The 14,238-nt window shown below is 39.5% G+C and overlaps 1 protein-coding gene across 1 annotated transcript; it reads right to left on the bottom strand.

Annotated features, from left to right (window-relative positions):
* Positions 1 to 2,079: 2,079 nt before the first annotated feature.
* Positions 2,080 to 13,731, bottom strand: LOC111667184 (dystroglycan 1-like). Its single transcript, XM_023422807.2, has 3 exons — positions 13,453 to 13,731; positions 7,293 to 7,859; positions 2,080 to 5,967 (listed from the first exon to the last, which is right to left on the bottom strand). The coding sequence occupies exons 2-3, from the start codon at positions 7,713 to 7,715 to the stop codon at positions 3,658 to 3,660; spliced, it is 2,733 nt and encodes a 910-aa protein (XP_023278575.1). The 5' UTR covers positions 7,716 to 7,859; positions 13,453 to 13,731; the 3' UTR covers positions 2,080 to 3,657.
* Positions 13,732 to 14,238: the final 507 nt, after the last annotated feature.

Here is a 14,238-nt window from a genome sequence, read left to right as displayed (position 1 = left end):
GTCAAACAAAGACTGTCAGAAGTGATTATTCCTGCAGTTAATATTGGCTGCTATATCCCTATATAAACCTTTATTACCTCAAGTAATAAAGGTTAATATAGGGATTTTACCTCAACTAATAAAGGTTTATATAGGGATTTACATGGTCAGCAACCATTCTACAGCTGCCTGGGAGATGAGGATTGCATTTTGTTTGAATACAAGAATGAAAACATATATGTAATGAATAGTGGGTAAAAGTACTTGCCAAAGTACTTTCCATCTATGTTTTTAGTCTTGCAATTAACATTTTCATTATCAGTTAATCTATCGATTATTGCATCAATTAATCAATTCATTGTTTGGTAACTAAACATCCAAAAACAATGGAAAATGTTACTATTTCCACATCATCCTCAGTCTTGTGTTATCTGACCAACAGCCCAAAACCCAAAGACATTCAATTTACCAACATGTAAGTCAAGGAAAAACAGCAAATTATTGCTTGAAAAATTACTTAAAACAATTACAAAAGTAGTTAAGTTGATCAAATAATAACTTAATCAACTACTCGTTGAAGCTCTATCAAAATTAATTGTTATTAAAAGAGAGAGTTATATGTAAGTAGGGTGCCTTGTTGAACAATGTTCTACTTTATTCCAGCTGGAAGCCATTGTTTTGTCATTATTGTAATGTTGTTCGCACTCCACACCATGTAAACATGTCAACAAAGAGCTGAAATCATGTGTTATTTATGCAACAAGGGGTGAAATGCCCACATCCCTGTTTGTATTCTGTTAAACTCACTAAGTTGTGTTTAATCACACTATCCAGTGTTACTAATATCTCTTATAATTGAGTCAGCCGCCCACACTTATATGGTTGTTGGCTAATTGATAAATGATTATTACACTCAATTTGCAACATAACCCACCTCATAATTACCAATTATGTTGTATGATACCTAAGACTAGTAAGACTGAACAAATGAGAGCCAGGCAGATAACAGAATTAAAGCACTGACCATGTTTTTCAGATTCACACACTACAGCAGACGCACAACATCAACAAGCTACAACCACTGCAGACACATGATCGCTATGTATGAAGTTATGGGTGAAGGGCGAAAAATAAGACAAATCTTTCTCTCTTTCCAATAAGTCATGGACTAGAACGTTAGTCAGCTGATCACCAGTGCTTAACACAAACACACACTGTCTGGTACAAGGTACAAAATGGAGAATATTCAGTACCTTGATACCCTTGAACTTTTCACCACGGGTACATTATTGCTACAACAGTAAAACGATTTCTTTCTAGGACAACACAAGAACAAGTCAAAATGTTTTGTATTGCAATTTGTTCTGAAAAAGTACATTTGTCTGTGAGGTGTCAACCAACAAAACCGTTTCTGCCCTCTCCTGAACAAGCCATCATAACAAAAGTTCTATACTGAAAGAATTTAAGAGCAAATATTAGTCATTGTTATTGATATTTCTCCAGCACAGAGCCAAAAACAGAAAAAACTGCCCACCTAAATGGCACAGAAAGGGAGCAATTCTCTTAAAATATCACACTGTCTCTTGAGGGCAGCCTGCTATGTATTTGGTTTATGACAAAGAAGTGTGTATAGCTCATGTTATAGCCAAAACCAGCCAACCATTAGAGCAGATTGGAGCCTGCTTCTAGAAATTCTGTCAAGAATATAACATACTGTCAAGCAAGACTACAAAAATGCCACAGGTCCTTTACTAGGATAAACTGTATTGAGGATTTAGAAAGCAAAGAGGGGTGTAAGATATTCTAAAATCACATATTTGACTTAAAAAATACTAGCCTTAAAATATCTCATAATTTGCACTTAATTCTTCCAGTTGTAAAAAAGCTGTAACTGCTTTTGTATCTTCTTTGACCATGTAAATATAATACTGTATAGTATAATAGCAAATTTTGAGTTTACTGTATATTGCATTGTAATTTCCATGGTAACATGTTTTTATTAGCTCTTTAATAAACCTATATACATAAACATCTGTGCTGAAAACATCATTTTAATCCAGTTCCACTTTCTCAATAAAACACAATCTTTGAGGCTTTACAAATAGTATTACATTTTATTAATATATTTTCATAAAACAAGTTTAAGACTGTATCAAAACTCAGTAAAAACATTAGATTTTTATCCATTTTTTCTTATGGTGATATCAGATATGAAATGTACATAATTCACATATTGTTGTGGTTTCTTTGTTCCCCATCATATTGAGATAATGCATTTTTTTGTGATAGGCAAGTAAATGTTCTTTTGTACCCTCACAAACTATAAATTCATTTTTTTTATGATTGTGATCATAAATCTAGACATACAATTAAAAAATAAAATTATTTCCCACTCTGGCCCCCCCTTTCCCGACTAACTTTACTGATAAAACACTAACATTATGGAGTTGTTTAATTTCACAGGCACACAATTATGTACATCCCCTTGTCCCCATGCCTCATCTGAACTGACAACAGGCAATGCACTAAACATAACAGTGCAACACCTAGAGGCAGAGCAGTGATGATACAGTACTCTAAGCCCACCCACCCCACACACCAATAAAACCAACTGAATATAAGACAGTGGATCCACCTCATTGACCATATTGCCAATATTACTCTCACCTTGCTGTGGACCACAGCATTTCATTGGCCCCTTCATATTGTTGTAGCAACCCCACAAGGTTTGCCTTGTGACCACAGACATCACCTTGGCAAGAGCAAAACCAGTCATCTCACAGGCAGGTTCAGTGGCACACATTAAGAAAAAAAAAAAGTCATTATTTGTTTTGTAACTTAATTAGGCTACATCTACAACAGGCGTGATCAGTGTAATGTCCTTTGTGATCAAGTACCAGAGGAATCTCAGTCATGTGGTGAGTTCAAGGATACAAAAAGAATTGTTTTCTCCTTATTGGACTACCACTTACTGTGTTCAATTCTGTGCAAGACACATAGTGCAAGGTTTAACAAGAATTTGCATAAGTGCAAGGTTTGCATGTTATTGTCAAGAGGGAGCAAAGCAAAGAAGAGAACAGAGAAAGATCAAAGTCTAAGATACAAACTGATTTTTGTGTAAATAAAGTGTTTCATGCTTTCAGTTTGGCTTTTTGTATTTCATTCCCCTCTAGAAATAACAGGTGCAAAATCTTAGTAAACCTAGCCAAAGGACAGATAAGAGTGATATAGAACTCATAAAGATTAACATTGTGAGGGAGAGCCTCAAGTCTGTTGTCATGGTGACATCTGCTCAAAGGCCCTGTGGGCTTCAGTCTTTCCTGCTTCTTTATTATTTTCTATACAATAGAAATAGTACATCATTGAAGATAAAACTGACTCTTCTTGGCAAAAACAGACAAAAATGAATATGCAAGAAGTCAAAAGCAGATCTGAAGGAAAACAAAAAAAGAGTGTGTTCGAAATTACAAACTGTTCCCCATCCATTTGCCCTGTGCCAGTAGTAGAATTGTACGATTCAGTGTCTTATCCATTGTGGTCAAATATATGGGTATGGTTGCCTTGCGTCTACAAAGTCAAAGCCATTTCATTGAACACATGAAAAATTACTCCAGTAGTAGTTTTCAACAAGCATCCCTACATTGCACCTGCTTTCCAAACTGAAAGCTCCAGTGTGCGTTAGGGAGGCACATAGGGAGGTGGTGACCTGTACGCGGTCATGTTCTTAGGGCGAGAGCCTTTGCCCTCTATGGGGACAGTAAATGGTGGTGGGGGCTGGTAAGGAGGGGCATTAGGATCATCATCTTGATAAACGGAATACTCCTCCAGCAGATCCTGGTTAAGCAGGGTACTATGAGGGCCAGCCATGTTAGGGTATTCTGGAGGGGGAAGTGGGGGCTTTTCCTCTTGAAGGATAAGAGGGATGCTGGAGGACGGCGGTGACTTGGAATCATCTAACTCATCTGCAAATATTATGGGGACTCCTTTCTTGATGAATGTGGCCTGCTCCTCTATGGTCATCTTTCCTTTGCGTTTCTTGCGATAGCAGACCATAGCAATGATTCCGGCTATGAGCAACAGGGCTGCTACCACTACAGCAGGAATAACAGTGTGTAGGTAAACATCATCACTACTCCTACGACCTGTCCCAGGTGAGGGTGTAGCTGTAGGCAGAACAGGCGATGGCACCTCTCCTGGTGGAATGAACGTGTAGCTCTGACATTTATTTGTACCACGAATGGATATGTTAATGGGTTTGAATTCTGGCTCCATGGCTTTGATGAAGGCCAGTTTTGGTGTCCCTTGGGGATCAGAGATCCTGTTGCTGAGAACTGTGATCTGGTCCTTTGGACAAGGACTTTGCTGGAGACTGTTATTGGTCCATTCAACCACAATGGAGCCCCTAGTGATGCTTCTCAGGGTCACTGTGCTGCTGTTGCGATCACCAAGAGCATAAGCCAACTTTTTGGTCAAAAGAATCTTTTTATGAACATCATTGCTTAAAGTTTTGGGGTCACCATGGAAACGAGCAGCAAACACAACTGATGGTTTGTCATTAATAGACCAACGGTTGACTCGTACCTCAAAAGCATCCATGATGCTCCTTCCACCCTTATCAGTGGCCAACATGAAGTACTCATGTTTCCCTGCATGATGCTCCTCTGGAAGGCCGTACAAAAGTTGGATTGTGCTGTTGAATTGGATCCAAGATGTTTCATTCACTGCCTCTTTGGGGGTCTTCTTTAAAGTCAAACGTAGTTTATCAGTAGTACCATCCTCCCTGTCATAGAATGTATCAGGAGGGATCTTAACTTCAAAGTATGTGCCAACCCATGCATTCACCTGATCAATGGGGTTACGCATCTCTGGGGTTTGATTCAAGTCTGGAGCCAAAGAGAGAGGAGTGGTGCGTCTGGGCGGTTTAGCTGTGGTGGACTTGGGTTCCCGGGGAGCTGGAGTGGAAGATTTGGGTTTCTTGGGTTTCCTTGTGGCAGATGTTTTGGGTCTTTTGGTGGTGCTTGGTGATGTTGGCACAGCAGTGGCCTCTACAAATGTAGGCCGGGTCATGGTTGGCTGGATAGGGATGGTGCTTGTAGTTCCTAGTACTCTTGTGGGTTGGGGAGGCCCAAAAACAGGTGTGTGGGCTATCTGATCTCTGACCCTCATTGTGGGCTTCACTGGAAGAGGCAAAGGTCCTCGGACAGGGGGAGCAGAGTTGTCTGTTGCTGGGGCAATAGAGGGTGAAGTTGGGGTGGGAACAACACGTATAGGGGGCTCTGGGTGGGTAGTTGGAGGAAGCAGGGAGGGCACTGGAGTAGGTGTGTTGTTCAACTGCCGTCTGACCCGTTTCACACCATGGGGCTTTTTGTTCACAATGTGCCAGCCAACCACTGGGTACCCTAGCCTAGCTGACATGTTCCCATCCTTTGCTGATGATTGGACACTGCTAATGTCAGGGATGCTACCCTGGTCAAGGGCACATCCAAGTTTCCATGACAGGAGGGCCCCATTCTCCACCACCTTCTTAGCATTCCCTGGTCCAGCCATGAAAGCAGACATGTCAAATAAGCGGTTGTTGACAACAGGTACCACCCTCATTTGCTCTAGGGGAACATGTGAGAATTTTCTCATAATGCCCAGTAAGTTGGCCCTCTGTTCAGCAACCATCTTCGTCAAGTCAGCATCCAGGATGACAGTGAGGACAGTTACAGGCTCCTCAGAGCCACACGTGAAGGGCTGGAGGCCACTGATGTCAGACTGTAGAGTGAGCAGGGCTGGTTCACTGTCTGCTCTTTCTTCTGGGTATACTTCAATAGAGAAGACCGTACTGGGGAACAATTGGCTGCCAGTCTTCTCAATTAACTCCTCTCCAGACACCAAGATATGATACACACCTTTATCCTGATCCAGCGCCAACCCTCTCAGAATGCAGCTTTCTTTGTCCCAATATAACCAGGAGGGTAAAGTCTCCCTTCCCATCTCAGTGAGCTGCAGGATGAGAAACCATAATCACAATTATTGTTTTATACTACAGAAGTACTTTTGAGATACAACTTTCATACAGCAAGGCAAAACTCATTACTAACTTTCATTAAGTGATCATATAAAAAATAATTACAAATGATCATGAAAAGTTACGAGGACCAAAGTGATGGCTGAAAACTATTAATTCTGACTAGGAGCTTACATTGTATAACGATATAAGACAGAGAAAAGTAAGTACATCTTTGTGGGAACATCGAGGAGATATTCTCCGTGTCATGTTGAACAAGTTGCCAGTGAAACAGGAAGTTGAAAAACCACTGAGATGAATGCCAAACTTTCAGAGGTAGAGGGAGAAGGTAAAAGCAGAAATGGTTTCACTATCTCCCCCCTCCCAACCACCCTCCCAGTTCCATTCAGTTTACAAAATCTTGCCAAATATGAAAAGGAAGCAGAGTGAGCTCCTATTCATAATAACAACTATGTGAGTCATCACTCTTCATTTTGAGTTATTACTGTATGACAGGATATCATTCTGCATCACCACTTGGGCCAATAATAATCATCTCATCTCATTCATAAGTTTGACTGGAACAAATTGCACCACAGTCAGCTTCAATCAGCAGTGATACAGTGATCAAAAATGAAGGAATAAATACTATACTGAATTATCTATCTCTACGACGATAAAAAAATATATTTTGCTCCATTTGGCCACTGTAGTCCCTGTAGGGGAAAACAGGTAGTGAATGTTTTTAGTAAGTTTATATAACTGCACACATCTTCAGTGATTAGTTATTCTTTCTATAGAGTCAACTATACTTTTATTATACACTTGTATGTATATCTAAGTACAGCTAAGACCAAAATACAGTATTTTTCAATGTCATTATAATTCCGTTCGCTGCAAAAATAATGTTTTAAAGCTTGTACTGTAACAAAATTAGGTTCAGCCTTCGGCTTTTTTAGTCAGCATTAACATCCAGATTAAGGAGGAATACATTTTAGACTTTATGTAAACCCTGAAGCTAGTACTCACAAATAAAACCACCACCCAAATGAAAAAGAAAAAAAAATGACCTTCAGTCTATCGGTACAACAACAAAGTCCTCCCATACCCCTTTGTTATTCTGAGTCTCTTTTTTTAAACACAAATACGGACTGATTAATTCTGACCCCATTAAATTTATGTTAAATAATTTACATGAAATTATTTGTAAATACCAACACATTATTATTAGATTATGAGGGATTCAATATTACATGCCAAATATTTCCCACAGAAGATCCACAATGGATTTATCAAAATATTGAGTGTACAGTGTACTTACATGTATATTACAGCTTGCATTGGCAGGTCCTGGGGGAACCTTCAACTGGAACACCTGGCCCACGATTGCAGAGGAGTCAGGTATGCCAGTGTGCACTCCCCCATTCTTTGTAGAGGAATCTGGGATGGCTGTAGGCGGCCCTTCACCGACTGAAGATGCAGCAGCCTGGAGCTCAGAGAGTACAGAGGACTGCATGGAAGCTTCTAGTTCCACAGATATCATCTCCACCAGTGTCTCTTGCTGTTCTGGCACTGTACCCTGGGCCATGGTCACCAGAAGCCCTATTACCAGAGGGATAGTCCTGCACGAAAGAAGCCTGCTCCTCCCAGCATCCCCACAGCTCATGTCTCTCCTTTTATAGTGCATAGCAATAGGCCTTTGGGCTGCCCAACGGATGTCTATGAACAACTGAGGAGGCCACATGCACTGAAGTCAGTCTGATGATATGTTTGTGGGTCAGATTCCCTAGTTATTGGTGACGCTCACAGATGTGGTGGTTTTTCTTTGTTGTCCTCTGTGATCCATGAAGAGATCTTTAGCAGACTGTTAGACAGCCATATCAGCCCGCTATATGAGAGAAAAAAAACGACAAAAAAAAAACGAGTGACAAGAGAAAAAGAAAAAAACATCAGTACAAACATACTAGTATCTTTGCTTTCACAGTAAAGTTCCTGCTCATAACAATTCATACTCACTGATCAACAGATCTACTCGCAAAACTACCAACATAATTTGTATATTGCAAACTATGTTGGTAGCATGAAAGAATACTGTTAGTTAGTTTGAAAAGCAGATAGTACTGTAGTACCCTACATCCTTCAGTGATGACACAAATCAACAATGATTTATAACTTCTCAATTTTTGATATGAGAATTAATGCTGAAATTTAAATTTATGGCTCACTAGATGGTAAACTACTCAGTGTCTATTACACATGGAGCAATGAATGAGTGGATAACAGTGATCATAATATTTGTCTTCCCACTACAATTAATAACTGAAGCAATATTGGGAATGATTAAATCACTGCCCAAAACGCATGCAATTCATTTAACGAAGGAATTAAATTTTACCAAATCGCAGGGGGTTATCTTAATTTTCTATTAACATTTTACATTTAAATTTTCAAAAATATCAAAGTGTAAACATTGCTTTAAAAATAACAACACAATATCCTGCTAATCTTTACCTCTCTGTCATTGTATTTTGAGTAATAGCCATTCTCATGAGATGTATGAGTGTCAAAGGTTGTTTGTCTAGGTTGTAAGTTTTAATTAGGTACCCTGAGGGTTGGAATTAGAGCCTCCATTGTGCTGACCCAGCCAACCCCAATCCTGTAGCACTCACAAACTGGCAGAGGAGGGTCAGCCAATTGCCTGGAATCCTAATGCCTGACTGGCACAAGGTTATGACGTCAACTTATACAATCCTAAATATTGCCAGAAGACTTCTTACAGAGGGTCTTAGCGCAACACGTTTCAATCATCGGACAACCCTCTGGTCTAGAAACTACACTATGTTATCAGTCATTATATACAAGACCAATCCCTATAACAAGTTTTATGCTGTTTGAACTAACCCTGCAATATTCAGATGACTAATGCAAGGAATGGCCCATAAAAGAGGGCTGCACTGCAATGGGACAGGGATCTCACAGTACACAAGACACAAATCAAAATATACATGTGTTTACCTAACTATAGGCAGTAACAGATGCTCAGCCTCACCGTTTTGGGATAAGATATAAAATTAAACAAACACAATAAAAGGCAGTTTAGTTCTCTCACTCATCTACTCACTTTTTCTTCTCACTTGCTCTCTTTTAAGACAAATCAGACAATCGACTACACATTTTGTTTAAACCTGAATAACATTAGAAAAGAATTACCATTCCAATCTAAATCCTAACAATAAAACTATCACTGCTGCTCTGACATGTGATATTCAAACATCTGGTTTGAATCCGTTCCTAAAGGAAATTACATAAAGTATCTGAGAAACTGGGATAACACCATAATGTTTCTGTTCACTTTTACTTCTTACTGTCTGAAACTGTTTTTGAAACCTTTAAACCCATTTCATAAAACTTGTTTGCAATTTATATATTCTAACAGTGGCTTATTAAACACATGAGTGCCTGTATTTTCCCTGCTGAATGAGGCAGAAAGGTTTTCAATAGCAAACATTGTTGCAGGTGGCAGTGATCAGAATCTCTGGGAACTAGCAGTAAATCCTGCAGATTCTGTGTAGACCTCTATTCAGTAGTTCAGATTGGTGTCAAAGCAAAAACAAATAAAAGTGATCAGAACAACCTTAAACCCTTGACTCCTTTTAGGATTTTCAGAACCTTTAACTATAACAACAAAGCATCATTTCCCATATCATGTTGCAAAGGACAAGAATGAAGGGAATACATTTTCTGAAAGGCTTACAAGTCATTAGATTCAGACATCATGAGTGGAAATTTTGTCCAAGCTTAAATCATATGGGACTGACAAAAATATTTAACAACACAGCCTTCTGTATATGTATGTGGCCTTTACAATTGAAACTTTGCAAAACACATAATGAATGTTCCGTCACTTTATTTTTGAAATGTTCAAAGCCACTGACAAACAAAAGCCTATATTACTATGAACTGTGTAGCTGAAATTATCTCTGACCTCTCTGACGAACCATAATCCAGCCTTCTCTTAACCTGATAAAAAAAATTCTACCACAAACAGATACTTTTGACACTTTCTATGGATTACTCCATCTCCTTCACTCCTTTTTTACAATAACTGCCCATAATATTCAAATCTGATCATACAATTGTAAGGAGCTAGTAGCTCTATAGTAGCACACAGCTCGACCAGTGCTATTGACACAGGCCAACCCACTGCTTTTGCATTTAAAAATGTATGATTCATCACTGGACAAAAACCTATATCCGAAGGCAGCAACAGTTTGTCATTTGTTTGCTGGGAAAATCTATTGTGTCAGTAGATCATCTAGTGTTAGTGACTAACACAAACATGTAGGCTACTGTATGCAAGACAAAACAACAGTAACTATATGTTGTGTAACCTGTGTATTCTACTTTCAGAATAAATGATGATGATTTGCATCTATTGCAAGTATCTAGTGTGGTGTTTCTGACAGACAGCCAGATGGGAAAACTATAACATACATTCAGTCCTCATCCACAGGGATCCTGTACCCTCCACCATCCTGCATGTAATTTGAAATGTATGTGTAAGTATTTCAAAAATATCAAATTAAGAAAAAGCAATTGGAAACAACAGTGAAAAAGCAGTGACACAATGGTTACAGAGAATACTGAGTCACGTCTCACCTCAACCATTAACCAGGTTGAGACATGCATCTTATCTAGGATCTCCATCTACTGAGTCACTTCAGTGGGATTTACATCCCATGACCCTCTCCCCCTGTGCAGCCCCCATTTGACTCTGGAAATCCTAGACAAATGAAAAACACTCAGCATTCTCTTTAAGACATGGTCATACAAGAATACTTAAAGGGTGAATGTTCAATGGTCTACAATATGTCAGATGAGAGTAAAGACAAAACGTATTGCCTGATTCGTCCATCCATTTGTGTTTATATGTAAAACACAGACATTAACATGAAAATAGGTTTTGCCCATAAGCTTAATTTAATTAAGATATGAGTATTACACCTCACCTCAGGCTGTTGCCACACAGAGACACACACACACACACACACACTCACACACACAAAAACATCTGAGCATCAAAGTAAGCGCTTCACATTGTGGCCTAGATTCTATCACTTTCTCATTTCACACTGTGTGAGTAATTCAGAATCCAATTCAAACAACATCTCATTAAGAAATATGAAACGTTTTAATATGCTGATTTGTAGTGTTTCAACACGCCGTTCAAATGAGCAACAAACCATAATAAAATGAAACGTGCATAATTGGATGCGTTTGAGATGAGTAAACCTTAACAGTAACAAAGATATGTCATTTTAAGAAAAAACAGACAATCAAAACATGGCTTAACCCTTAACAAAATAGCAAAATGAAGCCATGTTGCCTGTAGTTGAGAGGATTGACCTTAAAAACTTGGATAAAACTTCAGGTTACTTCACTACAATGACTGCCTGTAAAATAGTCCACAAACAAAGCACAAAGTCTATTTTTAAAAAACAACTTGCCTCAATGAAATTTCACAATGCTCAAAGAGGGAATAATTGTGACTCATTGTTACGATCATGATAATTTCTTAATGACAGAACTGGGGCCAAGCTATATGGCACCCTTGCTCAAACATTTAAGAAATATAGTTTCAAAATCCCCAGTGTTAAACCACAGCTCATATAAAAATGTTAATTTGAATATATATTGGGGAGTTGAGTATGACACAATTTGTTCATTTTCCAACAGTATGTACACTTAACTTATTAAACCCTCATTGTTTCTGTGACAGGCCATTTTTATACATAGTAAACAATAGACTGATAGAGGCTTGAGTGTGGGTGATTTCTGCCCATTTCACACTGAGGCCTACCCTACTAGGGGGACGAAACCGTTTACAACCACAGTGTCCACGTCGTCTGCAGTTCAACAGTAGTTAAAACTTGAAAACCATCAAAAATAATTAGGGCTCTGATGCACAGTGGCACTCAGGGCCAATTGAATTGACGTACCACATCCAGCAGCCTCCAGATAGTGCATGAGCTGAATAACAAACATATCCACAAGACAAGCTTGCTTCGCAATTGGATGTTTCCCTTGTGTTGCCCTCTGCACTGTTCAACAAAGTAATGAAATATGTGGTGAGAAAACACAAAATCGGCCTTGGCTGAGTGAAAATCTAACCTGGCATGATGACCTGAGAGCAAACTCATTTCACGCTACAGGAAAACTACTGTATGTTGTCAAAACCCAGTGTAGAAGTCAACAAATCATTTTGTGGCCGTTTTTATGAATTCAGAAATATCTTAAGTATGAAACAAGAGTGAAGTTTCAAGTGTAAAACATTGGCAACGCTATATTACTGTTCTGTAAAGCTTCCCAGCAAGTAACACTTTTGTCTGAAAATTAGCTGCTGTTGTGATGTATCAGCTGATTTTCGTAATTTATGTAAACTGACTGACAGATTCTACTGCTAATGATTGTGATGTTACTTGCCACACATGTTCCAGTTCGTTATATGATAAGGTTAAAGCAAAGCTACTGGAACTACTGCAACGTTAAACACGTTAGGAAATTCACGCTAATATCAAGTTGGGTTAAACCAGCCTCTTCCAATGTAACATCAGCACCAATAAAGACCCTGTGGTTGATGACAACAGATGTCGTTTCGGAAGTGTGATTCAACAATACACAGAAACTGCTAACACAACAAAATGTTTCTGGATGGACAGAAATTGTGTCCCAGTAGCTAGTCTGCTAGCCAGTTAGTCTTACTGCTAGCGTTAGCTAACTAAAAAACGTTAGCTACCGGGCCCGTTTCAGTTGCCCCCGTTTCTACTGGACTCGGCAGACGAGGCCTTTGTAAATGATAACGCCACCTACGACGTTCAACCTTGATAAATCATTTAGCAGCCCACACTACTTCAAATATGTCTTTAATGGGGTATATTGTCCCAAAATCTGCGCAAAAATGTAAAACAGCAAACGCAGTAAGCGGCTGCGTTGAGTGCTAACCTGCATCTGCCCATCGCTAGCGCAGAGGTGCACCTGTTTTATTCTAGGCGGAAAACAAGGAGCGAGCTGCTGCTGCTGTAGAAACCACCGCACAAATGCCCAGTTCTCTCAGATTACTGCAGCTGACGTTAGCTCAGACATGCTGCACTATTGATACTGTTAATAACAAAAGCCTGCTTCTGCGCTATAACCTCCACAAGGCAGCGTTAACGTGAGCCAGCTCCATAACTTCCAAACGTGGAACACCAAAGTCGAGTAAGAACAAACGGGCTGAGCCGTGATAGCCACCAAGCAGGGCTAACTTACAAGCTAACGTCAAGAGTGAATGCTGATAACAAATGTAGCTGGTAACCCGTCCTGTCGGTGGACGGGAGTCTATGCCAATTCTGTAAATGAGCCGAGTTAACAAAGGTGACGAGGATGGCATTTCTAATGATGCTGGTACTAAAACAGCGACAGAACACAAAATTCAAACTGACCTTGTTAACGAGCTAACGTTAGCTAACTCGCGCCGTAATGTCTCCTCTTCTACCCGGAGAGCGCCGCGGAGACTTCCAAAACGCCATTAAACATGCGCTTTCCTTCAACGCCACAAATGGATATCTAGCATTTAGTAAAGAGGGTATCTGAACACAGTCAAGAGAGACGATATTTCTACTGTTTGATAAGTCTACAGCTACTTCACTGTTCTGTATTGTAATTCTGTTGGCAGCTACCCCTCCCTTGCTGCCTCTGTCCTCCTCACAGACAGGTCTACAAGTTGAGGCCGATCGTGTGTACCAGCATGACTCCGCCTCCCCTTTATTTGTAGACATGCAGGTGAAAGGATAAACTGGTGAGTGTTTATTAGCGCTCTACTGATAATCACGCATTTCACATACTTAATATCCTAACTTTGAGTGAGGCATTTACTTCATCTTGAACTGAGTCAAGTGAAAGCAAGTAGGCTAGAGAGATGGAAGGTAAAGGCTGGAGGACCCTTTGTCTGCAAAGCTACTCACTGGTAAACAGGTAATTCATTTTCATTTATAGATGTATTTGGTGAGGAAAATTCTACCTTAGGTTCCCCTTATACCTTCCAACAATGTAACAGCTTCATCAAATGTCTGAGAACATTCAACACCATTTAGTAACAGTAGTGTGAGGCATTTGTATATTATACACTTACAACTTTAATGCTATAATGTATTCATTTTCAGGGACTAAACAAACACGCAGACAATAGAATACAGAGAAATAGAAATAGAGAAATAGGACTATTTAAT

Source organism: Seriola lalandi, unplaced genomic scaffold (assembly GCF_002814215.2).
Source record: "Seriola lalandi dorsalis isolate HSWRI2012SDOR001 ecotype SW California unplaced genomic scaffold, Sedor1 jcf7180002054685, whole genome shotgun sequence".
Taxonomy (NCBI): domain Eukaryota; kingdom Metazoa; phylum Chordata; class Actinopteri; order Carangiformes; family Carangidae; genus Seriola; species Seriola lalandi.
This window is presented reverse-complemented; position numbering and strand designations above follow the sequence as displayed.